We start from the raw sequence: 24,867 nt of genomic DNA on the forward strand, positions 1-24,867 counted from the left end.
TTACTGCCCACCCCTAATCTACACTAGAAAGTGGAATCCCTTTTGTAACTGGGTTCACTGGGAGGAGCTTTTCTCCTATTTCATTTAGAGCCCTAATAATTTGTGAGGCAGGATTTCTATTTGGGACTTTGCGTCTTATCTTCTAGGTGTCCTTTGGCTGCCGTCATAGTCAACAATATGTGAATAATATGCAAGGAATGAAGATCTGTGCAGTATGCCACCTACATAAGTTAATACTGTTGTAAAAGCGAGGTCCTGTCCCTTATTCTTTCTGAGACCACCCCATAGTTCTCCAGACCTTCCAGCTGACTCCTTCTGAGTACTAAGAGATTTAGTTACAGGTCAAGATACTCCAATGATCCTTTCATTTTGTTTGCTTGCTACATTGGTAAAAATAAGGCACTCTTGCAAAGAAACCCTACCTCTGCATTTTCCCTGAAGTTTGGTGTTGCTTCCTTTCTTTTCCTTTTTCTCTACGGTCCCTTAAGTTGTGGTTTTGCATCCCTCTAGTAAGACCTTCCTGACTGGATGAAACGTCTACATCCCCTTGATGTGGGCAGGATTTTGAAAATACTAACAATATTTATGTTAGTCGGTTTTAACTACAGTCCTACTTCAAGACTTCAAAACCAGGGGGCATTGAGTGCCATGAGGACAGCAATAAGGAGGGGCGTGGCTTGGGAGCCGATGGGACAGGCTGCGTGAGCACTGAGCTCCGCGCCCGATTCCCCATATTATCCTGCTTTCGGCGTCTCTCAGACCCCCAGACAGAGCCACTGGGCGCCTGACACCCCGGAGTGCGGCCATAAGGAAGCTGCGGCAGGCTGCTGACCGGACTTGGGGCCGAGGATTGAGCGCAGCAACGCGGTGATGAGGGGCGGACTTGGGCTTGCCCTCTAATACAGGACCGCGAGGAGTCGGGGCCACCTTGGCCTGGAGTGCAAAGAGAGGAGCCTTAAGAGAGCTGCGGCGAGCTAAGAGACCTGAAGCCTCCCACGGTGGAACCTCTATGTGCACGCATCGCTCTCACTGGATGGTAAACTAAGGCTGGGGCTTTTCCTGGGTGATGCTGGTGAAGCGAGGGGCGGCCATTTGGGCCTATTCGAAGTGTGGGAGGTGCTGCCCACTAGTCTAGATTGGTCGGCGTTTGGGGCCCCGCAACGCAGGATTAGAGTGTGCTAACGGCCGCAACCATGGGCAAACCTCTGGCACGGAAGGAAGAAGACCCACCACCGTCAGACGCCGACTCCCCCCCCCTCAGGAGAATAGGGGTGAACAGGATTTGCCGTGAGATCCGGGGATCCAAATACAACTGGATAAAATCCTGGCGGCCGTAGCGGACTCCCGAGTTGCCCTCCAGCAGGACATTGCGCAGGTTGCAACGGGGCTGGGTTTGTTGCGAGCAGACAACTCGAAACTTGCTGACCGGGTGAAGCAGACCGAAGCTATGCTTCAGGAGATTGGCCCTGCGCAGACTGCGATATCTGCGACAATGGCGGGCGTCCTGGACCGTCTCACTGTGCTGGAGCTGCGAGCTTTGGACGCGGAAGGCAGAAACAGACGCAATAACATCCGCGTGGTGGGGCTGCCGGAGAAAATTGAGGGATCGGACATGGTGAGCTACTTGGAAACTTGGCTTCAGACTGTAGTGGCCCCTGAGGGGCTCTCGAGCTTCTACACCTTGGAGCGGGCGCATCGAGTCCCGGCTAAGCCGCCGTTGCAGGGGTGTCCTCCATGGCCAGTAGTGGCGCGACTGCTACACTTTCAGGACAGCGACTTGCTTCTTCGGAGGGCCCGTAACAATGGCCCTTTCCAAGTGGACAACAGTAGTGCTACTCTCTTCCCGGACTACTCGTTCGACACGCAGCAGCGGCGCATGTCCTTCCAAGCTGTCAAGAAGGAATTGCACGCCGAAGGGATTCCGTACTCCCTGTTCTTCCCAGCCAAGTTGCGCATTGCACTCGACGGAAAGACTCACTTCCACGACATGCCGGAAGATGCATGGGATTGGCTGGAATCTTACAGAGCAGGAAAGGATGGCCAGGACGCAGAGGCAAGGGAGCTGGCTGGAGAATCTCAACCTCGCAGGTCACAACGGTTGCGCCGCCGCAGGCGGGGCCTGCGGAAACCATCGACCTCACAGACGGCCATGGAGCGTAGGGGTGCTCTAGAAGCGGTGACGGCGATCTCCGGAGAACTGCTGAAAACCACACCGGAGGCATCAGAACTTGGCAGTGACAAGGGCCGATCAGAGACGGAGTCCTCTGTGTCGAACGATCCTCGCTTACCAACAGTCACTCCTGGGACGGCGGATGGACTGCTGGATGAGTAGGTATTGTACTGGCTGTGGGACTGGGAGTTCTGCCCTAGAATGCTGTACTGCAGTTATTGTTTTCTCTTTTGAATGGGGGTTATAGTGCTGCATTGGAGACGCGGGGGGCTGGGTGACTGGATCGGACGGGTCTAGGGTTGGGATGGCGCTGAGATTGCAGGGGATTCCGGGGGGATCTGGGAGGTATTGCTTTTTTGGGGGGATTTGAGGGCGGGTACTGGTTGTGTTTTTGATTTAATGTAGGGCTTTTCCTAGGCTATATCCAATCCCCACCGGATGGTACTAGTTAGTTTGCCTTAGCTTTGCACGAGGCACACAGTTGAGGTAGTCTGGATGGGATTCACTATGTTGGTGCCTGTTCCTGGGGGGGAGGGAGATGCACTGGGTTAGGGCATGTTAGGGCATGGAATTAGTTTGTTTGGGGGACACTGCCTGCTGGTGAGCTTAACCGAGAAAGTGGTACTATCGAGTGTTGTGTTTGTGTGCTGATACCGCCACCTGGCAGCCGGAGGGGGGGAGCTGCTTTGAGTGGTTTTCGCATTATTGTTATGGGTCCATCACCTGATGTGAAATGTATAACCCGGAATGTTCGGGGATTGCACTCCATGCAGCATAGATATAAGGTCCCCTCCTATTTGGTCCGCAGGGGCGCGCAGGTGGCTTTCTTACAAGAGACACATTTGACTAAGACTGAGGGGCTTGCTCTGCAGCGCAGGTGGCGAGGACAGCTTTATTACACCACTTACTCAGCCTTTGCACGGGGGGTTCTGATCTGGGTTAGGGCTGGGGTCCCCTTTTAAGTGTTAGACCAACTGATAGACCCTGATGGCTGCTACGTCGCAGTTAGATGTCGCCTCTATGGGCACGAGGTGACCCTCTGCTCTGTCTATGCTCCTAACGTAGAACAGGCGTCCTTCCTGGAGACTTTGTCTTCTGCCCTCGCGGATTATTTCACGACACCAGTATTGATGGGGGGGCGACTTTAACTCGGTGGTCGATGTTACCACGGACAGGTGCCATCCTCCACTGCCCACGGCCCGATCAATAATTTGGCTAGAGCTCGAGCCCACTGGCAAGACAATTGCGGACTCATTGACGTTTGGCGAGCGCAGCATCCGGCCGATAGAGACCACTCCTATTACTCGGCCTTGCACGACCTGCACGTTCGATTGGACGCCATTTTGTGTAGTACCGGCCTGGCGTCTCTGGCGACTAGTAGCGAGTATCTAACGCACACCATATCGGATCATAATCCGCTATTGGTAAACTTCTGCTGGGTGGCGGAGCGCCCCAGGGTCCCGACTTGGAGATTGCGTCCAGAGAAGTTGGAGGATCAGGTCTTCCGCGCGGAGTTGGGAGATGGGGTAGAACACTACTTTGCGGAGAATGCGGGCTCTGCTACGACGGTGGCCCTGGAATGGGATGCCTTCAAAGTGGTGGTCCGCGGGATCTGTATCGCAAAGTGGGTGGGAGTTAGGAAGCTGCTATTGCAGGAAATTGAGACGGGCGAACTAGCCCTTCGTGAAGCTGAGAGGGCTCATTCGGATGGCTCTGGGACGCGTGACGAAGTACTGGCCCGGAAGGAGGCGGTAGCAGTGGGGGTGGAGCGCCTCAGGTGCTTTGACCACAGAGCTTTCTTGGCTCGCGCGCATGCGGAGCGGGACAAAGTAGGAACACTACTAGCTTGGCTGGCTGACCCTGCTCCTCGATGCGTACCCATTTTGGCGCTGGCCTCCCCCTCGGGACGGTTGGAATATAAGCAACGTCTCATAAATTACGGATTTCGATCCTTCTATGCGAGTCTCTACACCAGCCAATTGTGGACTGGCGAGGAGGATACTCCCGCGTTTCTGGAGGGCTTGGAGCTGACCGCATTCGAGGAGGAGGAAAAGGAGGAGCTTGGACAGGATATTACTCTAGCTGAGATTCGATGCGTCATCAAGCAATTGGTTCGCAACAAAACACCGGGCAGCGATGGTTTGCCTATCGAGTTCTACCTGACGTATATTGACCTCCTGGCCCCCAGACTATTGGTGATGTACCAGGAAGCTAGACGGACGGGAATATTACCGGCTTCTACTAGTGAGGCCATTATTGTTCCGGTCCTCAAGCCAGGAAAGCCGCCGACTGACCCAGCTGCGTACAGGCCTCTCTCTATGCTGACCACTGACTATAAAATACTGAGCCGGGTGCTGGCCACTAGACTCCTCCCCTTTATGACGCGGTTGGTGCACCCAGATCAGGCTGGCTTTATCACGACGCGCAATACTGCCAGTAGCATACGTAGGTTGATAGGAATATTGGATGGAGGCCGTGAAATGGAGGGGCAAGCGATGGTCCTTTCAGTTGACATTGCCAAGGCATTTGACAGTCTGGAATGGCCCTATCTGTTCTCAGTTAAGGCGGCATTTGGGCTTGGAGCCGGGTATGTCCGCTGGGCTGCAATACTGTATTCGTCGGCGACAGCTAGGGTTCGTGTGGGTAGGGTTGTCTCCTCTTCCTACCCGGTGGGACGGGGCACTAGGCAGGGATGCCCGCTCTCCCCGCTGTTGTTTGCCCTTGCGATAGAGCCGCTGGCAGCGCACGCTAGAATGGGTGGGGGGGCATATCGTGGACTCCAACTCCGAGGACATGCGCACTATATTTCGCTTTATGCAGACGACCTCCTGATGTTTCTGGGAGATGCGGGGGGGGCCCTGGATGGGGCGCGCACCCTCCTTGACCGTTTCGGGGACATCTTGGGACTGCGGGTTAACTGGGCAAAGACCTGCGGTTTCCCAGTGACTACTACATGCAATCCGCCGACACTACCGCCCGATCTGGCATGGGAGCCGAGGTGCCTTCCCTATCTGGGAACACAGGTGTATCACGCTCAGGAGGATCTCATTGAGGGCAACATTGGGAGAGCAATGAGAGGCCTGAGAGGTAGTATGAGGTTTTGGGGGACCCTACCATTGTCGGTTGCAGGTCGTGTAGCGCTGCTGAAGATGGTGGCGCTTCCTCGTCTGTTATACTTTTTCCGGACCCTCCCGATACGGGTAGCTGTTGCTTTTTTCCGACAACTCCGTTCCGCGGTGGGCAGCTTAATCTGGGTTCATCTGGGGTGCAGGACGGCGTAGGGTGGCGCTGTATACACTGATGCGGCCGAGAGCTGAAGGGAGCCTTGCCGCACCGGATTTTGAATTGTATTATCTGGCTGCGCAATTTCAGTTTCTTACTCAGGCGGTGGCGCTGAGTTTCGGGGACCGGAGGGGGTGCCTGTACCGGAGGTGCTGAGGAATGTCTTGTCATTCGTGATCCTGAAGCAGCGACTGAGGACTGCTGAATTGTTGATGGTGGAGGGCACCCTGAGGCATTGTTGGAAACGGTTCCACAGTAGAATTGGGATGCAGCGTCCCTACGCACCCGAGATACCGCTGGGCATGTGCACGGCGTTGCCACACGATGGTGATTGGTCCACTCTGGCGGAATGGGAAGAGCTGGGCCTGCAGATGGTGGGCGACCTATATGCAGACGGCGTACTGTTATCCTATAGTACGTTGCAGGAGACCTTTGGTCTTCCACGTGGCCATTTCCTGATGCACGCGGCATTGATTGCTGCCATACAGAAGCATTGGGGTGCTGGCCTCTCCGAACCGCCAACAAGCGGAGCGTGTCAATATGTAGTGATGGCAGTGGGCACGCATAAGGCGGTCACCTGTCTGTATAAACGGATGCTTGGGGAAGGGCTCAACCCGTTACAAAAATTGTGGGAGCAATGGGTGACGGACTTGGCAAAGCGATCCCGGACACCGCCTGGTTACAGATCCTTATCATGGAAGAGTACCAGGAACGCCAGGTTCCAGCTAATCCAATTCTTCGTGTTACATAGGGCATACCTCACGCCAGCTAAACATATCAGTATTTTCGGATTGATACTGCGATCTGCCCTCGGTGCCGGGTGCAGGGCGCGGACCTGAGCCATATGCTGTGGGACTGTCCTCAGCTGGGAACATATTGGGAGGAGGTAACTAAGTTGCTCTGTGGGGTAACTGAGCGACAGGTTGCTCTGTATAAGGGAGCTTGCCTGTTACACTGGTTCCCACACACTAGCAAAATCAAGATAACTAGCAAGTTTATGGATCTGGGACTCATTTTGGCCAAGAGGGAGATTACATCACACTGGAAGGCAGCGGCTGGCCCTAGCTATGTTACATGGCAAGCGGCATTGCTTCTGTGGGCGGGCAGCGAGAGCTCTGTTCGATTGCAGCAGGCCCATAGATCTCATAGCGATAGGGCGCTGGAAGCGGCGTGGGCGTGGGAGGCTTTGGTGATGTAGCTCCGGATGCCGTATGGGGACGCTGGCTCGGACTCTGGCGCTGCAACGGAGGAGGAGCAGTCGTAGGCGGCCTCCTCAGGCCTTGGGGAGTTTAGAGTGGAGTGCGGTCCCCGACTTCCGGGTGGTTGCGGTAATTCTTAGCATTATGGATGAGATGTTCAATGCACACTTCACACACACTAGGGTAGTATATTGATGACACTCGTTATTTAGGTAACAACGCCGGCAGCAGGGGTGGGGGATGGGGGGTTGATGGATACTGAGGATGGCCATACATGGAGTACTGTATAATGTCCTGGAGCCCTGGGTTCCGATCTGTCACTGTGTTGATTGAGGGGGCTTGGCATCGCAGCGCCAGACTAGGATTGTGATCTACAGTGCCTTGTGGAATTGCTGGATTATTGCCGAACCTTTACTCATTACGAAATGTAGGACTCTTTGTATTTATGATGGTCCCTCTTCATGTCTTGTTTGTATTTTGAAACAATAACAAGATTTACAAAAATAAAATAAAATGAGGACCGCAATAAGAAGAGTGAAAGATTGAATCAGTGTGATTAGATCGCTGGTGCTATGGATTAACTACAAAAAATTAAAAACAAAAAGAATTTTCAACAACAATAATCAATGAAAAGGATTTGTTAAGGAAGACCAATAAGGATAAGCTTGAGTGGACTGCCATGGTTTCAAACATATAACTTGTTGACCTCTTTCTTCCCAGGTAATGCAAACCCATGAGTCTTGATTCCCTATCACAAATTTCTTTTAGGTCTTTTTCAGAAACGAAGGCTCCACGACATTATAATTACCAATATTTAACTTGGTTGCTATTGTCACCAGTCTAACTTTAACATTCCGTACAGTTACAAATTTCCATAGCACAGAAGGTTGAAATGTTTGAAGCATCCACACTACCAAACTCCTAAGGTTGATTTCCAAGCCAGGAAATTCCAAGATTGCAAATAAATTCTACTCTTACTGCAGGGTCATTACTCCATTGGGTAACCCAAGCAATTTCTTAAGCATGTGCTTTCAGACTTATCCACGTTAAATTTGAGTTTAGGTATAGAAGTTCATCTCATACAAGCATTGAGGAGACTCTATTGCCCATTTTACAGTAAACACGGGTGATAGTGCTAGACCACCAAAAGTTTTCTTAAATGTTATTACCACCCCCTCCCTCCCCCTCAATCGTGTATGAAACCTGGGCATCTCCCAATTCCCAGTGCGTTGATCAATTGAATTTCTCATTGAATAGCTTCCCTAAGTACTTATATGATGTGGCCACCTCTCTAGGTTTATCCCTCAATACCCATGTACAAGGCTTGGATTGCTTGTCAAATTTACCAATTTTCGTTTTGTCCATAATAATGGTCAGATCATTGGTCAAGCAGTATTTGCTAAACAGCTCAAGCTTTCTTTCGAGCCCCACCTGTGCCAGGTCAACAATTGTGAGATTATCAGCATACAAAAGGCAACATATATGTCTCACTCCTCCTCCACTTTTCGGGAGAAGGCATTTAGCTTCCAATAAGTCATGAGGCGGAGGTCAGCAAGATATAAAGAAAACTGTGTTAGGGCCAACACTCACCCCTGTCTCAACCCATTTTCTAGGGCAATTTTTCTTGATCAGGACCCCATTAAATCTCATTCACCTGTGCCCAATTATCTCTGTGTAATTCTTGGAGAATCCTCAGCAGGTATTCCCGAATGCCTATATCTCTCAGTTTGGACCATAGAATTCTTCAGTTTATTCAGTCAAAAGGCGAACAAATATCCACAAAGCAACAAAATGATGTTCCAGTAGTCTGCATCACCTTCTGACCCATTGTCCATAAACTAAGAGTGGTCCAGCGTAGAGTGCCCTGGTTTAAACCCACCCCTCCCAATTCAATTGGGACAAAGTTATTACCCTCTGTCCACTCCTTCATATGCCTTTGAGTATAATATGGCCCCAATGTTAATTACATTTATCAAGTGAAAGCTGCTGGGACCAGCTGGATCATTCGTATGGATTGGTTCAATTACCGCCCCTTTCCAGCTACCCGTGAACAATCCTGAATTAGTAATAAAAGTAAAACTTTATAGAAGAAATGTGCTCACTGATTTACATTTGATTTTACCAGAATTATCTGGGTTAGCTGCTCTCGTTAATTTAAGGGAAGAAATTCTAACACTTAAAAGTTTGACCAGGCCCCTTTCTGGGTGAACCCAGGGGCACCTGCTTGTGGGTTCAGTTGATTTATAAAAACTCGTCAAGTGAGAGTCCCCACACATCCTCCCGATCCATGATACTTATTGGCTCTTGACCCAGCTTACAACCAACTGAACCAAGTTTCCAAAATGTTTTCTTATCTTTAGTAGTTAAGGCCGACACCATTTATTCTCAAGTTTATTTTGCTTTAGCAGTGACTCGGCTCTACTTTGACCTTGTTATACTCTGCTCTCTCCCCCCTGCCCTTCGTGTACCCCTTTATATGTAACCTCCTCTATGAGGTTGGCATTAGTGGTCAAACCAGAGATGTTTACTCACCCGAGATCGACCGGAGCTTTTTTCATGCACCAATACATGCCCTTCTCCCTACGAGGTAATGGGGAACTGGGGGACTTAGACAAATCCTTCCTTTCTGGAATCTGCAGTCTCCAATAAATGCTACTTTGACTTGAGGGTTTAAGACAGCAGTCTATGTTTTTTTAATTTTAGTCACTTAATCTTGGTGTTGGATGCCTCTGTTAATTCCCCCTAGAGTTCTGTCTACTTGGGGCAAGCTGGTAAATCTAACAGACTGGAAAACTTCGAAAATACCGGTGACCGTATTCACTTTGGCTCTAAGGAAATGCATGCAGTTTCTAGGCTTCTAAGACTGAAACCTTTTTATCCTGTGAGCAAGAGGATTATGCGCTGCTAGTTTCATGGCCAAAAATAAACATCTTTATTAGCCATTCCCTTGTTTATCTTTGGGTTGGCACGATCTTTTTTTATCCCCAAATATAGGTTGTCCAGGTGGGATAGCAGGGCTTTCGGAATACATGGCATCAAACACTGAAACCCTCCTGCCTCAATTGAAGGCTAGAGGAAACCATCTGTTCAGGTATCAATTGAAACTTAACATGTCAATCAATCTGTGTGAGCATCTTGAGTTTCGCACTTTCTCCCCGTCAAGCTCCGGTACAGTGCCAAGTGACACTGTCGGTTGATATTGCGCTTGGCACATATTGTAATGGATAAATGGGTGTTGCAGATTACCGGAAGGGAATGTGTATTTTAGAATTAAAATGAATTGTGGTGCTTCTAAAGAATCTTGATTTACACAACACTCAGTGCAGCTTACACATGCAGCAAACCATAAAGCACAGTTATGGTTCCTGAAACACTAGGCTGATGGTGACCATAACACATTCTGGATATTTTCAGTGGTGTGCCCTTTACAAATTTTCTAACTTGATATTTGTCATCATGCCTCTTTTTGCCAATGATTACTTCCTGTCTCCTCACAGGTATATTGTGTCCTTTGAGAACGAGGAAGATATTGAAGAATACATTCATGACCTGATACAGGGAATGGAAGGAAAGAAGCGCAAATTTACAGAAGAACTTATCAGCAGGTGGCAGAAGACATCTTCACCCCATGATCCGGTACTGTTGTATGCAAAAAAAGATGGTAAGAGATATTGAAGTTAAATGTGGGTTTGCAAGAGGGCAGAGGCGAGAAATGATTTGAGATTTAGTGTAATGCATATATTGAACTGTATTTAATTTAGAAAACACAGCATACTTACTTATGTGACCACTTCATTGTTCAGTGATATGTTAGTTGGCTCCGATGGTGAAAGTAGCCCTTGCAGTATATAAATATTTCATTTTTCTCGTTGGGAGCTGCAAGCATCTCAAACTCCTGTGCTACTCGGGCATCATTTGAGGAGTACCAATAGGTTTCTTGACCATCCACAGTCCCCAGCGGTGGGGTATTTGAGGTTCCTCGACTTGCACAGAGTTTTCCACAAAGTCACTGGATGTATACTGCCTCTGTGCTGTGTCCCGAAGCATTACAAAAGCAAGCTACTGAGACAAACTGTTAGGATACAGTCCTCAGTTCCTCCAGCTGCAACCATTCAGTCACAAAGCTTTCCATCTCATGCTTGTTCTCTTAGCAGATGCATGTCAGTCTCCATCATGTGCAAGATCAGCTCATTCATCTGCCTTGTGTTTTTGAACCATTCCTGTAGTATGCTGTGCTGCTTTCTGATATTGTTAACTTTTTTTATGACAGGTGTGCTTTCAGAACTCCCTTCTATCTGACATTTCAATCCAGAACCTGAGATTGCTTCTTGATGAATTGTCATTCGTCATCATGGTTTTTTTTTGTATCTTCTCCGCTTTCATTGCTCTAATTTTTGAAAAATTTGTAGTAATTAATATTGTGTAAATATGTTACATCTACATCCAGCAAGTGGAATTCCACAGCACCTGCTTCCAAATGGCACAATTCAAAGCTTTTTGATTTGAGTGCACACATTCCTTCCGGTTACGAATCTGTGAGACCATATATAGTGTAACATAAATTCAGAGTTGAAGTCTTCCCTTCTCTCCCAGACCTACAATTTGAACAGAAAGAAAACTTCACAAGGCTATCTTGTAATATTAATTCATCCAGATGAGCATACATATACTTTATTCAGGGTTGACACCATAATTTATACTAGCTTGGTCTCTTGTCAATCCAGCCTCTGGTGCTTGGCACAGATTCAGTGCTCAACGCATTATTAATGCAGTGAGTAGGGAGTCAGTCTGTTTCAGTACTCTATTGACCAATGTTAACTGTATGATCTAAGGCTAACTTAAAGGTGAGGGAGGCTTGGGGGTTCACATAAATAGTGAATTTTACAACTCTAAGTGGGAGAAATCCTCCATATGGATGAAAAAAGTTTCCCAAAATGCTAGATTTTAAAGTGAGCTCATATAACTTTTTGCAATGTGCGCATATGACACTTGTTTGAATACACAAAATATATCCCTACGTAGCAGATCTGTGACTTCGGTGTTGGGTGTTCCCTTGACTTCATGACATTGTGTTTTTATTGTTTCCTCTCTAAAATAACTTTATTTACTCTCTTTGAGCATTGTCCTCACTACACTTTTGGGCTTTAAAGATTCATTCTATTTTTGAGGTGCATTTATCATCTCCCATCCACGGATAGGCTTTGCACAAGCACCAGGGAGAGAGAAACTGTAATATGTGTATCTGTTGTAATGATGTAACTGCCTCAATGGTAGAGTGATCTAAACGTCTGAAGCTGAACTCGGAAAAGACAGAGGTCCTCATCCTCGGCGCCAACCCTTCAGCCGGTGACGACTCCTAGTGGCCGACGGCACTGGGGGCAGCCCCGACACCCACCGACCACGCACGCAACCTGGGAATCATCCTCGACTCAACGCTCTCAACGACCAAGCAAGTCCACGCCGTCTCCTCCTCCTGCTTCAACACCCTCCGCATGCTCCGTAAGATCTACAGATGGATCCTGACAGATACAAGAAAGACAGTCACCCAGGCCCTCGTCAGCCGCAGACTCGACTACGGAAACATCCTCTACGCGGGAGCCCCGACCAAGCTCATCAAACGGCTACAACGCATCCAAAATGCCTCGGCACGACTGATCCTCGACGTACCACGCCACATCACCCCCCACCTGAGAAACCTGCATTGGCTCCCCGTCATCAAGAGGATATCCTTCAAGCTCCTCACCCACGCACACAGGTACTCCACAAGACTGGCCCAGCCTACCTCAACAGACGGCTCTCCTTCTACATCCCCAACCGCCAGCTACGCTCTGCCGTCCTCTCACTCACCACCGCCCCGCGCATCCGAAGAACAACCACCGGTGGAAGATCCTTCTCCCACCTCGCCGCCAAGACATGGTACACCTTCCCACTGAGCCTACGACAGATCCAAGACCTGCTGACCTTCAGGAGGATACTCGAGACCTGGTTGTGCGATCAGTAGCACCCCCTCCCTCCCCCCCCCCAGCGCCTTGAGACCCTTGCGGGTATGTAGTGCGCTTTACAAATGATTGATTGATTGATTGAACTTTGCCTTTGAAAACCTCTAAAGGACCCATTGAAGATTGGGGCATGTCACTATAAAAGTGAAAATGTATTCTAAAATATTAACTTGTAATCAATTCTAAAGAAGTATTTGTTTTTTTATCCCTATTTTTTGTTTTATCTTTTAGAGGCAGCGGACAAGCAACTCCTACCTGGAGATGCTTCCAAAAGAGGAAGGCGCAAAGGAAGAAACAAGCAGGAGACCCCTTTGTATATAGAAGCAGATTCAGTAGTAGAAGAGGTCAAGACACCAATCGACTTAGCAAAGGTAAGTCTGTAGGTACAGGACACTATCAGGCTTATTTGTTTATTTCTTTATTTCGGTGTTTTATGTTGTATGAAAATTATCTCTTATTGCTTCTTTGAGGACTTGAGACACTACTTATGCAAATCTTCCAAAATACAATGTAGAATTAGGTGGTCCGAATAAACAAAGCGCATATAGTGAATTAAGGGGGTGATTCTAGAGCATATAACCTTGGATACTGAGGAGCTCAATCTGGCCCCTGTACACCCCGAATCTGAATTTAGATTGACAGGAAAATATTTTGGTGCTCTTTGTGGGTAGTGATATTGGATTTCTCTCTCTCTAGTGGCACTTTAATGCAGCTGGGCACATCTATTGTATTGGTATTACTTGAATAGGGACGGAGTTACTAAAAGTTCAAATTTTCAGTTTCCATTAAAACAATATGGCGATGGAGGGAATGCTTGAAATAATCTCAGCCACAGGTGATCGTTCTGGGTCCCCATCGTTTTTTGCCCACTATGCCATTCTAGACAGAGTCTCGACTTATACAAATCAGTCTTAGTCAGACTCCAGTAGGAACAGCACAGTCCACGTTCCCTCCAGATTGGACCATAAGCACCCCCAAACTGGTTCTGACCTACTTAAGTATCATTACTGAGTCATAGCTTGAATCTTATGGCACAGTGAGCAGGGGAGCCACATCTGGGCATACCTGTTGCACTTAAGGCGTCAATTGGAAAAAGCAACAAGCTAATGAACGGAATGCTTGCATTAATCTCAGCCAATGGCGATTGGTCAGGCCATATTCCAGACCATAGTTCTCCACTTTGACATTCTAGACCGTACCAGTGGACTCCAGCTATACCTCACTGATGAGACTTAATTAGACACAGAGTTTCCGTCAGCAGGGGACCACGGTTCCATGCTTATGAAGGAATGTCCCATTACATTGTGGTAGTGCCATATGTGCACCAGTGCGATCTGTATGACAGAGAGAGGCGACACAAGTTCTGCAGCCCCTTCTCAAATACCAAAGTGCCTCTAAGATGCAGAAAGCAAGCGCACACACCTGTTGCTCCATCGGAGCACTTTATCTAATACAGCCCCAGCAGTATTAGTCTAATAAGCTCAATGGATACAAACCAATACTACAACCTTTATTCCATAGTAGACTGCCACAATAAAGCACAGAAATGTAAACAGAGTCTGTTATATCATTACGCGTCGTCGCCACCCTATTCGCCGGTGTGACTTCTTTATGATGGGAACAGAGTGTGGTTCTATTTCTAATTGAAGCGTAAGCCATGAGTAACAGGTGGGCAGTGAGGAAGATAACCTTCTTGTTTTCTGTACGGTGCTTTGCAAAGAAATTCCATCACAAGTGCAAACGTTGGGATCACTAAACCAATGACCCGTTTCTGGGTAGGATACGCCCCAAAAATATATCATATTAAGACAAAACCAGGTCATATTAGCAGAAAACCTAGGATTGCACAAATGGACTGTTCAAATTGGGAGTTCCTTACTTTCTTAAGGTGCGATAAAGTACACTTATTGTTGAATGGAATCCTCAAGTACGTGAAGGTCGGGACACACAAGATAATAGTCTCTCTAACAATACGCGTTTTTGACTCCCCATTCACCAAATAGGACACTTTACTCCGCAGGTGTTTACAACAGGTGCCATTACACTGCATGTTTTACTCCGCAAAATCTTTTACAACGCCGGACTCTACAACGCAACGCAATCCAACGGGGTAATGGCATGCGTTGTAACACATTCGTGCTAAAGGATGTTTACCCCATTCAACTGACCACAAACCGTGGTATATGATTTTGATGCATTTGGGGACAAATCTTGTTAGGCCATAATTAAAATAAACTCATCCAAAAGCTTTGAGAGCCCACCACCACAGTTCTTGCTATTAGGACACAGTCATCAGCATATAATAATACCGGGAGTGGCCTGTTACCCATTTTGGGGGAGTCAGCCCCTACTCTTATTAAAGAGAATTCTAACTCCTTGATATGTAAGGTAAAAAAGGAAATGGACCAAAATATATCCTTGCTTCACCCCTCCCCCCCATTGATCCCCCTCCCAGTCTTAATTGGAGAGGTACGCTTGCCATTGGGAGGGTATCTGACACATGCTAAAACATGATCGTGAAGTTGAGAAAGTGCACTATAGATAGCTCAACTCCCATTGCTAGCATCCTTTCTCATTGCTCTGATCGGTTCAGACAATCAAAGGCAGAGCTCAGGTCCATGAAGGCTAGATGGACACAGCCCTTTTTCACGCTGGTATACCTATTAATTATATAGTAGAGATGTAGACTCTGGTTAATGGTGTCAAATCCTCCCCTGAACCCCTACTGAAGTCAGGCTAAATTGGATTTTTACCTGGCCCAAGCCTCCAGGTAATCTAACAAAAGTCTGCCCAACATCTTCATTTTAGACTCAGTCAGAGATTTAATATGGAAACATCTGTGATCCGTCCTATCCCCCTTTTTGAAGATAGGAACAATGATCGAATTTGACCAAGATTTCGGGGGTCCTATACAGACAACGCGCCTCAGTGCGCTAGCTAATGATGGTGTCCCCAGCTCAATGTTTTACTTGAAAAGATCTATAGGGACCACAACCATTACTGGTGCCTTATTCCTTGGGCTACATTCAATGGCGGCAATTACCTACTCAAATTTAAACGCTAGTACAGCTTTAAGGCCACTGTCTCCTTCATGGTACACACACACATGTACCTGTCTGCTGTAAGACATTCATACACCCTGGCAAAATGATCTGCCCATAGCTGAGGGGATATAGTGGTATCCGTATTATCATTATGATTATCTCTAAAATATGGAACATTTAATATTTTCCAGAAGAGGTGCACTTCGTTCCAGTTGCTAGCCCCTCGTGGCTTCCCCCAGGCTTCCTGCATAAAAACATTTTTCCTTGCCTTAATTGCAGGGCTCTTCATAGCTTAACCTCCTCCCCAACCCGAAGAGTATTTTAAAGCACAGCCATTCGGTTCCGGTGAGCAGAAGAGCAAGCCATCTCAAAACATTTGTCAAAAGATGACTTCCTTGATATTAGATGTAGCTCAGTCGCAGTTCTACTGAATAATCTAAGCAATTGAGCCAGATCACCATCTTCTTCCAGACAAACCATAACATCAGTCCTGTTCTTGTTCATTAACTGTGACAGTAAATAGTCTGAGTCAATAGTGCCCCATTCTCGTAAAATACCCTTATTCCTATAAGCCTCTATCGGTGGAATAGATCAATAACCTTGAAGTTGGGTATAACCTAGTGCCAAGGAAACAGCCAACGGATTGTGGTCACTTAAACATTTCTGTATGATAGTGAAATTGTAAAACCAGCAACCCATGGATTTTGAGACAATTATATAGTCACTTATACGTTAATTGCCCTTCCCTGTGAAAGTAACATGTTTACTACCAGTCACAGGGACTAAATCCAGTGAAAGAGCTACATTATGTCTTGTCATAATCTTGTTAAAAGACTTCCCCTCAGCGACTGTGTTCAGAATGTAAATAATCCACCTTTTGATGTCCCAGATTGCCACTAACTGAAAAAGTGCAAAGTCTGCTATTAAATCTGCTATTAGAATCAGAAAGCCTTCATTTGTCTCGATAATTATATTATTTATGGTCTGCTCAAGTTAATTCACAATCTCTAAATTAAAATCTCTCACTTAAAAAGATTACAATTATTGTGATAAAAATGTACTTTAAAAAAATGAGTGGCAGGAGAAGTAATATGTAAAATCTGGGAATGCAAAGAATCACAATAAAATCTAGATACCCTGCCCGTCAAAGAAACGGAGATTAGAGTTTGTAAACATTAGATGTGACAGCTGGAGTAACATAACAAATTAAACCATTTATACGGACACTGTCATTATCTATGTCCTTGTTGCCTGAAACGATAAATGCTGACCGCATTGTATTACCTTCCTCCACAGTAGGGATGGAATTAGGACAATGCTTAAGAGAATGGTGTGTCTCTTGCTCACTAACCCAGACTCAGCTACCCTATTGCTTCAGATGTTAAAAAAGTCATAAAACCAGGATAGTAGTCCTCTAAATTTCCCATCTTCAAAGGACCATTGTCATTTCCAAATCAATTGACCTGCTATCAAGGACAGCACATCTATTATGAGTCTCAATGACAGACAACCCTCTTGATAATCCAAGTACAGTAGGGCTACTAGAATTAAGGCAATTGGTGGGATTATAAAAATAACCCAGGGGAGAGGCATTGATGCTACCCTGTGGAACTACAAAACAACTTAACCTGTAAAGTATTAAACCAACCTGCCGGGGAATTCTGAAGTTAAAAACAACACTTTCCCCCCTCCCTTTTGGGACTCTACCCCACCCATGGATCTGTCAGGACAGCAATTATATTGTTGTACACATTTCCACAGCTGCCTTTCCCAGCCAATTGATCAATTTGTATTTTAATTGTGAACCATTTTCTGTCTAGTTTGGATGCAAAATCAGTACATTTTTAAAACATAGTTAGCAAGGGGTTGCTTCCTATGTCAATTGTAACGATTTATCATGGGATGGATTAACTAAATGCACATGTAAAGAGCCACCAGCTGGAGTTGGATTTGATGTTGACCTTTGGCCGTGCGTGGCATATCCAGGTTGCAAGTCTTGTGTGGTGGAACTCGGTAAGGCAGAGGATCTACTAGGTTTGTTTGAGCCGCTTGCCACATCTATTACTAGTAGGAAGTTCAGCATTTTTTTCTCACCTTTAGACTCACTAATAACACACTTTCACCCCCTCTGTCTCGCGCCCCCTCCTGCCCTAAGTGTCTCAACCTCCTCTTAAACGTTATTTGCTCCGTATTTCCATAAGCGCTGCTTCTCTACCCTTCAGTGCTATCAGGATGAGGGTCAGTTATGAGCTTGAGAGCCCCCTCCATAACTGAGTGGGATTTTCCAGGCCAATGTGTAGTAAAAATTCAGAGTAGGTAAAAAGTTTCAAGTCATTTCCTGTCTGCGATTCCTGGTCCTGAGGTAATTTCTCAGTCCAGTTACACGATCTGTTGGAATTAACATTCTAGGGTAGACTGGGGTGCCTTGTTTCTTTTTTGCCAGGGTAGACCCCACGTGATCATTATTATTAACCGACTGGCTTCAATGTCACTTGATAGTGCACCAATAGATGGATTGGACGGTGGGGGAAGTGGACGGCCTTGTGCCCCATTAGCGAAGTATCACTGATTATTCTCATCAACTGTACAGTCAATCACAGAGTGGGATCAAGTGGCAAGGGCTTGTGATAGAGCTTTCTGAGTGGCTCCCAGCCTTCCTTCCACACACTCTATCTCAGAGTTGATCGCACCCATAGCATTGGTTAAAAAGTTAGTTATGGAATTTGTTAGTGGTTGGTCCTTACCAGTTCTGTTCGGTGCCTAGACTTTCCTCATTCCCATAATGGCAGCCCTACAAGAGCCCTGTGGAACAAAGGGGGACCAAGAGAGCTAGCCCAGGCTCTGACAGACTCAAACGAGCCCGCTATTGGCCGGGTCAATCCCTGGGGGCGCCCCACGCTCTAGGACGCGTATAAGCGCTGTGGCTGTACTGGCTCATCCTCTCCTCCTTACTGATGGGCTATGCTGCGAGGAGGAACTCTGGGCAATGTCGTCCTTCCCAACAGCAACCAGCAGCAACCAGATTAATTTTTCCACTACTGAGACGTTCTGGAACCGTATCTTGTTAGTGGGCGGTATTTGAGATTCAACCTCCCAATGCGGACGTCTGTGTCCGAATGCTTCATGTGCAGATGAGGCTATTGTAGGTTTGTAGTAGCAGCTACAGAATCTAATAAGACATTCAAACTGGGTTGTACTGTAATCTTACAAGGTTGCGATGCCCTTGATGACGTGGTGATGTAGGTGACTGAGTACACATCAGTATCATTTATATATTTTTTTGTTGCTTTAAAATTATTATTATGTATTTATTGTATAATAGGATGCAAGCGATTCAACCTATTTGTATTTGACCTTTTTCTACTATCTCAAATAAAATACAAAATACTTTTTAATGATGGAGGAAAAGTTAGCCAGATTCTTGTGATTTTAGATGAGAGGGAAGGGATAAGACTGGTGCTGGGGTTATTTTTTGCCTGAAAGGGCCCTACACTGAAGAGGACCGGCATGGTCATGCGTGTTATTGGGACACTGTCAGTTGTGGAGGGTCTAAGTCCAGCGCTTCCAGGGCGATCAGCATGGCTTCCCACTCTTAACACTATGGGATATTTCCGTAGTCCTCTCTCCTTCTCCCTCCGGAGGGCTGTTCCCTCCGCCTGTCCCCACTGCATTAAGTCCGTCAGCCATGTAGCCACTACGGGGAATCTGGGGGATTTCCATCTCATCGTCATGACCCTGATGGCTAAAATGGGTGCAAGGTCCAGAAATTTCAGTCCGACTTTCTGTTTCCCTGACCGTCTACGTAATCCCACATGGCAAGGCAGGGCCTTGTCAGGGACCGGCAGCTGTGTCACAGTAGTGAGAGTTCGGCGAACGTCAGTCCAAAATCCCCGCAGTTGTGGGCAAGACCACAGCATGTGTATTAAGTCCGCTTCATCCCCTCCACAGCGAGGGCAGTTATGGGGATAGTCCGGAAAGATACGATGTATTTTCTTGGGAGTGAGATAAGATCTGTGGAGCACCATTGCCTGGATAAATTTAAGCCTAGCATTTTGAGACACCCTTTTGGGATGTTCTAATATGACCTTCCACGCCCTGTCAGTTTCAGAGTCTCCTGCCCAGCTCGTTCTGAGGGCCGTGAGCGGAATCGCAGCGTGTGTCCTTATCCCTGTGTACAACCACCGCACAAGGTGTCCCCCAGGTCCAATGTAATATAATAGGTGTACCAGTTCATGTTGTGTAGGTGTGAGTCTTTGTGGTGCCCATGTGGTCCTAATATAATGTGTTACCGTAGAGTGTAACAGATAAAGGCGTGTGGGAGCACCAGTAATCCGCATGAAGGATTTGTGGTCCAGCAAGGCATCGTCTTCAAAAAATGCTCCCACCTCCTCTTCCCACTATCCGCCCAGTTCTGGAGTCTATGTCGTGTGAGTCTACCTTGTGGTGTAGGGATACCTAATAAAGCAATGTTCGCTGGGTAGGGTGGTACTGTAGACGTGTAAGAAAGGGATTTCCTCCAGCAAATTAAGGTGGTTCTTAATAAGGGGGGGGCAGTCCGGGCGTATCTGGGTCTTGGGCAGCAGTAAAGAATGAAGTTCCCCGCGGTCCAGTCGTTCCCCAGTGAAGCTGATCTCAAGCAAATTCCTGCCCGCAGCCCAATAAGAAAGCCACTGGAGTTGGCTAGCGTAGTATTATCCCCGGAAATCAGGAACCCCAAAGCCACCCGCCGTCGTCCCAAGTTGGAGTTTACGGAGGCTAATCCGTCTCCACCCAGTCCCCCAGATAAGGTTGATCAAGATAGTGTTCAGTGTGTTAAAGATAGTTTGAGGGAGAATTACCGGTAAATTCACAAAGTAATAGAGAAGGCGGGGAAGCATAACCATTTTTGAGATAGCAATTCTGCCCATGACTGACAGGGGCAGGGAGGCCCGGAACCCTACGCTACTTCGGAGTCTTGTTATGGCACGTTGGATATTGTCGTCTATCTGGTCTTCCGGTGTCCTATATACTGTATTTAAAAGTGGTAGGGGCAACTGGAAATGGGTATGTGCAAAATCGTATGTGGGTAAGATGTGGCGCCTCCTGAAAGAAGAAACCAATTGACTTTTCAGGGTTTATCGCTAGACCTGAAAAAAGCTCGAACTTATCAAAGATGGTGGAGAGCGGGTTGTTATCCGCTGTCCGGTCGCGTAGATATAACAAGATGTCGTCTGCGTAGATAGATATCAGGTGTTGCGTCCCGTCTAAAGGGATGCCCATGCGGTCCGCGGTTCTCCGAAGTGCCAGGGCCAGGGGTTCGAGAGCCAGCACGAACAGTAAAGGGGACAGGGGGCAACCCTGCCTCGTACCTCTATGCACCGTGTATCGTTCCGAGATATATCGGCCAGTGCAGGCTCTAGCTGTGGGTGATGTGTATAGTAAGCTGACCCACTTAAGAAAGTTATCCGGGAAGCCAAATCGTTTCAAGGACTCAAACATAAATACCCAGGATAAGGAGTCAAATGCTTGTTTAAGGTCGAGTGCTATACTCCCCGCTCGGGGAAGCTTGCGTGAGGTAGCCGTTATTATAGAATGTAGTCTACGAATATTCAGCGACGTACTGCGATTAGGGAGGAATCCACATTGATCCTGGTGTATGAGTGTGGGAAGATGGGATTGTATACGATTGGCAAGTGCTTTACTAAAAATCTTATATTCGGTTGAGAGCAAGGAGAGAGGCCTGTAGTTGGTCATTTCTAGCATGTCTCGGCCAGGCTTAGGTATAGATGTAACCAGCACTTGCATGGTGGAGTCCGGTAGGTGGCCAGTGTCAAATGCTACCCTGTAGACTGTCTCTAGTACTGGCACTAGGAGTTCCGAGTATGTTAGGTAGGACTCTACGGGAAGACCGTCCATACCAGGCATTTTATTACGATTTAGGCTTTTGATCGCTGCCCGTATCTCATGCTGGTTAATGGGGCAGTCGATGTCCTTCCTTATATCGTCTGTCAGCACCGGGAAGGGGAGTCCCTGTAAGAACTCGTCCATCAATACAGCGTCTACTGGTACGGAGGGCACGTAAAGTGCCTGAAGGTGATCATGGAATGCCGTATTTATTTCCGTTTGTGTATTAACTAGGGTGCCCGTTTGGTTACGAATGCTGGTTATGTTCGGTGGGTCCGGTTGATCCCTCACCAGTCGAGCAAGCAGTGTGCCGGATCTATCACCGTCAGTGTGTTTTCGATGTAAATATTCCCTATAATCTATCGTCCATAGTGTCTTCAGCATTTCGGCATGGTCTATATGAGCGGTCTGTAGTTCCCCACTCCTCCCAGGGTAAAGGGCTACCTCCCTCTCCAGTACTTTCAGTCGGTTTTCCACATCGCAAAGCTTCTGATGGACCTCCTGTCTGGCCCCTACCAATTGCCCTATCGTCGCCCCTCTGACCACTACCTTCAGGGCGTCCCATTCTATCAGGTTCGAGGAGGCAGTGTTCCAATTTTCCCTCAAATAATCAGCTATAGTGTTGGATAGGGATGTGTGAAAGGGAGCGTCTTCAAGCAGCTGCGGGTTCAATCTCCAGGTGGGCACCGGGGACAGCACCCTACCCCAGAGAAGTGTGAATTTCAGGGGTCTGTGATCAGAAAAGGTCTTAGATAAATATTCCACTCCGTCTACTCTAGTGCCTATAGATCTGGTACATAAGAATCGATCAATCCTAGTATGAAGGTTGTGTATTGGGCAGTAAAAGAAATATTTCTTATGAGTTGGAAAGAGACCTCGCCAGGCGTCAGATAATGTCCAGCTGTCCACCCAAGGGCGAATTGGTCAGTCAATTTAGTCACACCAACCTAAAATTAACAGAGAGTCACGAGGCAAGCAAACAATGTACCCGAATAAAGATGCAAAGGAAATAGTTGTTAAACTATACGAGTTCCCATCAGTCTACCATCGAGACCGCCCTTCATCATCTGGGATCTCTTATGCATAGATTCTGTCACATTAAAGAGTAAAAAAACCTGTGCTGGCAGATGACTATGCCAGGCGCAGGAAAAACCACAATGTTGTTTGCAGATGTGAAACAGAATGGCGTGTCTGGTTGGGAACTGAGTAGCAGTGCGTGAAAAAAAAATATGTGATGTGAAAAGAAAAGGCTCTAAAATCTGAAAGAAACAGGTTAGTATTAGATTCCTTACCTTAGAATATCCCCAGGCGTCAGTCTGGATCCGGAAACTTTTGCGTAGCAGTACCCCTGCGCGTCGGTAGGCGTCGTCTGCAGGCGTCCCCTGCGGCTCCGCGTCGTCGGCGCCGTGATGACGTCGCTGGAGTATATAGACGCCGCCTCCGCGCGCTGACGTCAGTTCTTCTTTTTTCCGCGCCAGTTAGCGCAGATCCGAAGAGCAGTACTCCGGTCTTTTGACCAAGTTTCTTGTTAACTACTTAATCTTCTACGGTGCCGGTAGGATGCCCGGTTTCAAGGGTTGCGACGAGTGCGACCGCCTGATGTCGGTCACCGACCACCATCGACTCTGCCTCCGGTGTCTGGGCGCGGACCACGACGTGGAGTCCTGCGTCGACTGTCGGGCCTTGACTGGTAAAGCTAGGCGGGAGCGGTCCCGCAAGCTTCTCGAGCTCCGTGTGTCGGCCCCGCGTCGAGAGCGGTCCCGGTCCGGTCGGAGGTCGAGGGAGCGGTCGAAGGAACGATCGCGGAGCCGCCATGAGCGCTCCGGGAGTCGCCACCATTCCTCCGGTTCGTCAGGTAAGCGTAAGAAGTCGGGGCGTCGTCATCGTACCCCCGACTCCCCCCGACGCCCGCGTGATGCGGCCGGGGGCTCGGGTGGCCCCACCCCCGCGGCCCCGCGTGAGTCGCCGACGCCGTCTGCCCCATACCCGTCGGTCCCTGGGGAAGGCGCGTCGCGTGAGGAGATCGAGGCCTTCCTCATAGCTATGAGGGCGAGGTCTCCTCCGGCGGGGCCTACGGCGCCTGCGGGCCCGTCGGTCCCGTCTGGGGGCCCGAGCGGTTCGGGTGCTCCTGCCTCGACGCCGCCGGTGGCTCCGGCCCCGGCGCCGCTGGGCCCCTCAGGTTCGTCGCCGGCTGGTCTACCGGCATCTCCGGCGTCGGTTCCTTTGGGCCAACCCGTGGTACCGCCTCCGCGCGGTGCAGCGACTCCGCCGTCGGTTCCGGCCGGCGTCGGGTCCCCGGCGCCGACGCCACGCGGCGCCACCCCCATTCCCCCTCTGACTCCTGACGCGGAGTCGGACCGGCGTCGTCCGACGCCGGATCCGGCGCCGATGGGGCCCATTGACCCCGAGGTCTATATCGTCGATCCAGAATACGGCGATGAGGACGAGTATGGAGAGGGTTGGGAGGGGTCTGAGGACCCTTTATCCCGTGCCTGCCAGTATGATGTGGACTGGGTAGGTGATCTGGGTGATGCCAGTGGTCTGGACGAGTCGCCCAACCCTGGGTTTGTCTCCCCGACCCCTGTGGCGTCTGAGGCAGGTGCTGCCTATTCGGTGGTCCTGATGAGGGCTGCCAAGGCCTCGAGCCTTGAGCTCCCCGTCGCGAAGGTCAAGCCGAACATTCTGACCGAAGTGTTTAAACCGCAGTCATGCCCCCAGGAGCCTCTGCTGCCGTTTAATGAGGCCCTGACGGATGTCCTTTTGGGCACCTGGTCCAGGCCCGCTTCCGGTGCACCGGTTGACCGGAACGTTGCCAGGCGTCACCGTCCGTGCTCGGACGACCCTGCCTTCCTATCCACCCATCCCTCCCCGGAGAGTCTGGTGATCCAGGCCTCCACTTCACAGTCCGCGTTCCCGTCGGCTCCGCCCGATCGGGAATCAAAGCGGTATGACCAATTTGGTAAAAAGGTCTTTTCCTCTTTGAGCGCTGGACTGCGGTCTTGTAATACCGCGTGCCTCTTGGGCCGCTACACCCACTCCCTGTGGGATACGGTCGAGGAGTGTTTGCCGCAATGCCCCCAGGAAGTGCGGGACAAGCTCACCCGGGCCTTGGTTGAAGGCCGGGATGCGGCGCGGTACTCGATCCGTTGTGGTCTGGACACGACCGACTCGCTGGGACGGGCTATGTCCACGACGGTGGCGATTCGTCGCCATGCTTGGCTGAGATCTGCCAACTTCTCGCCAGACGTCCAAAATACACTCATGGACATGCCATTTGATGGCAGTCGCCT

The 24,867-nt window shown here is 48.6% G+C and overlaps 1 protein-coding gene across 1 annotated transcript in view; it reads left to right on the forward strand.

Annotated features, from left to right (window-relative positions):
- The window catches only part of TRIP4 (thyroid hormone receptor interactor 4), a 624,053-nt gene that overhangs the window by 70,068 nt on the left and 529,118 nt on the right, over positions 1–24,867 (forward strand). The window contains exons 2-3 of the mRNA XM_078685000.1: positions 10,149–10,312; positions 12,882–13,021. Of these exons, the coding sequence (XP_078541126.1) occupies positions 10,149–10,312; positions 12,882–13,021 (304 nt within the window). The remainder of the gene's footprint in view (positions 1–10,148; positions 10,313–12,881; positions 13,022–24,867) is intronic.

Source organism: Lissotriton helveticus, chromosome 3_2 (genome assembly GCF_964261635.1).
Source record: "Lissotriton helveticus chromosome 3_2, aLisHel1.1, whole genome shotgun sequence".
Classification (NCBI taxonomy): Eukaryota; Metazoa; Chordata; class Amphibia; order Caudata; family Salamandridae; genus Lissotriton; species Lissotriton helveticus.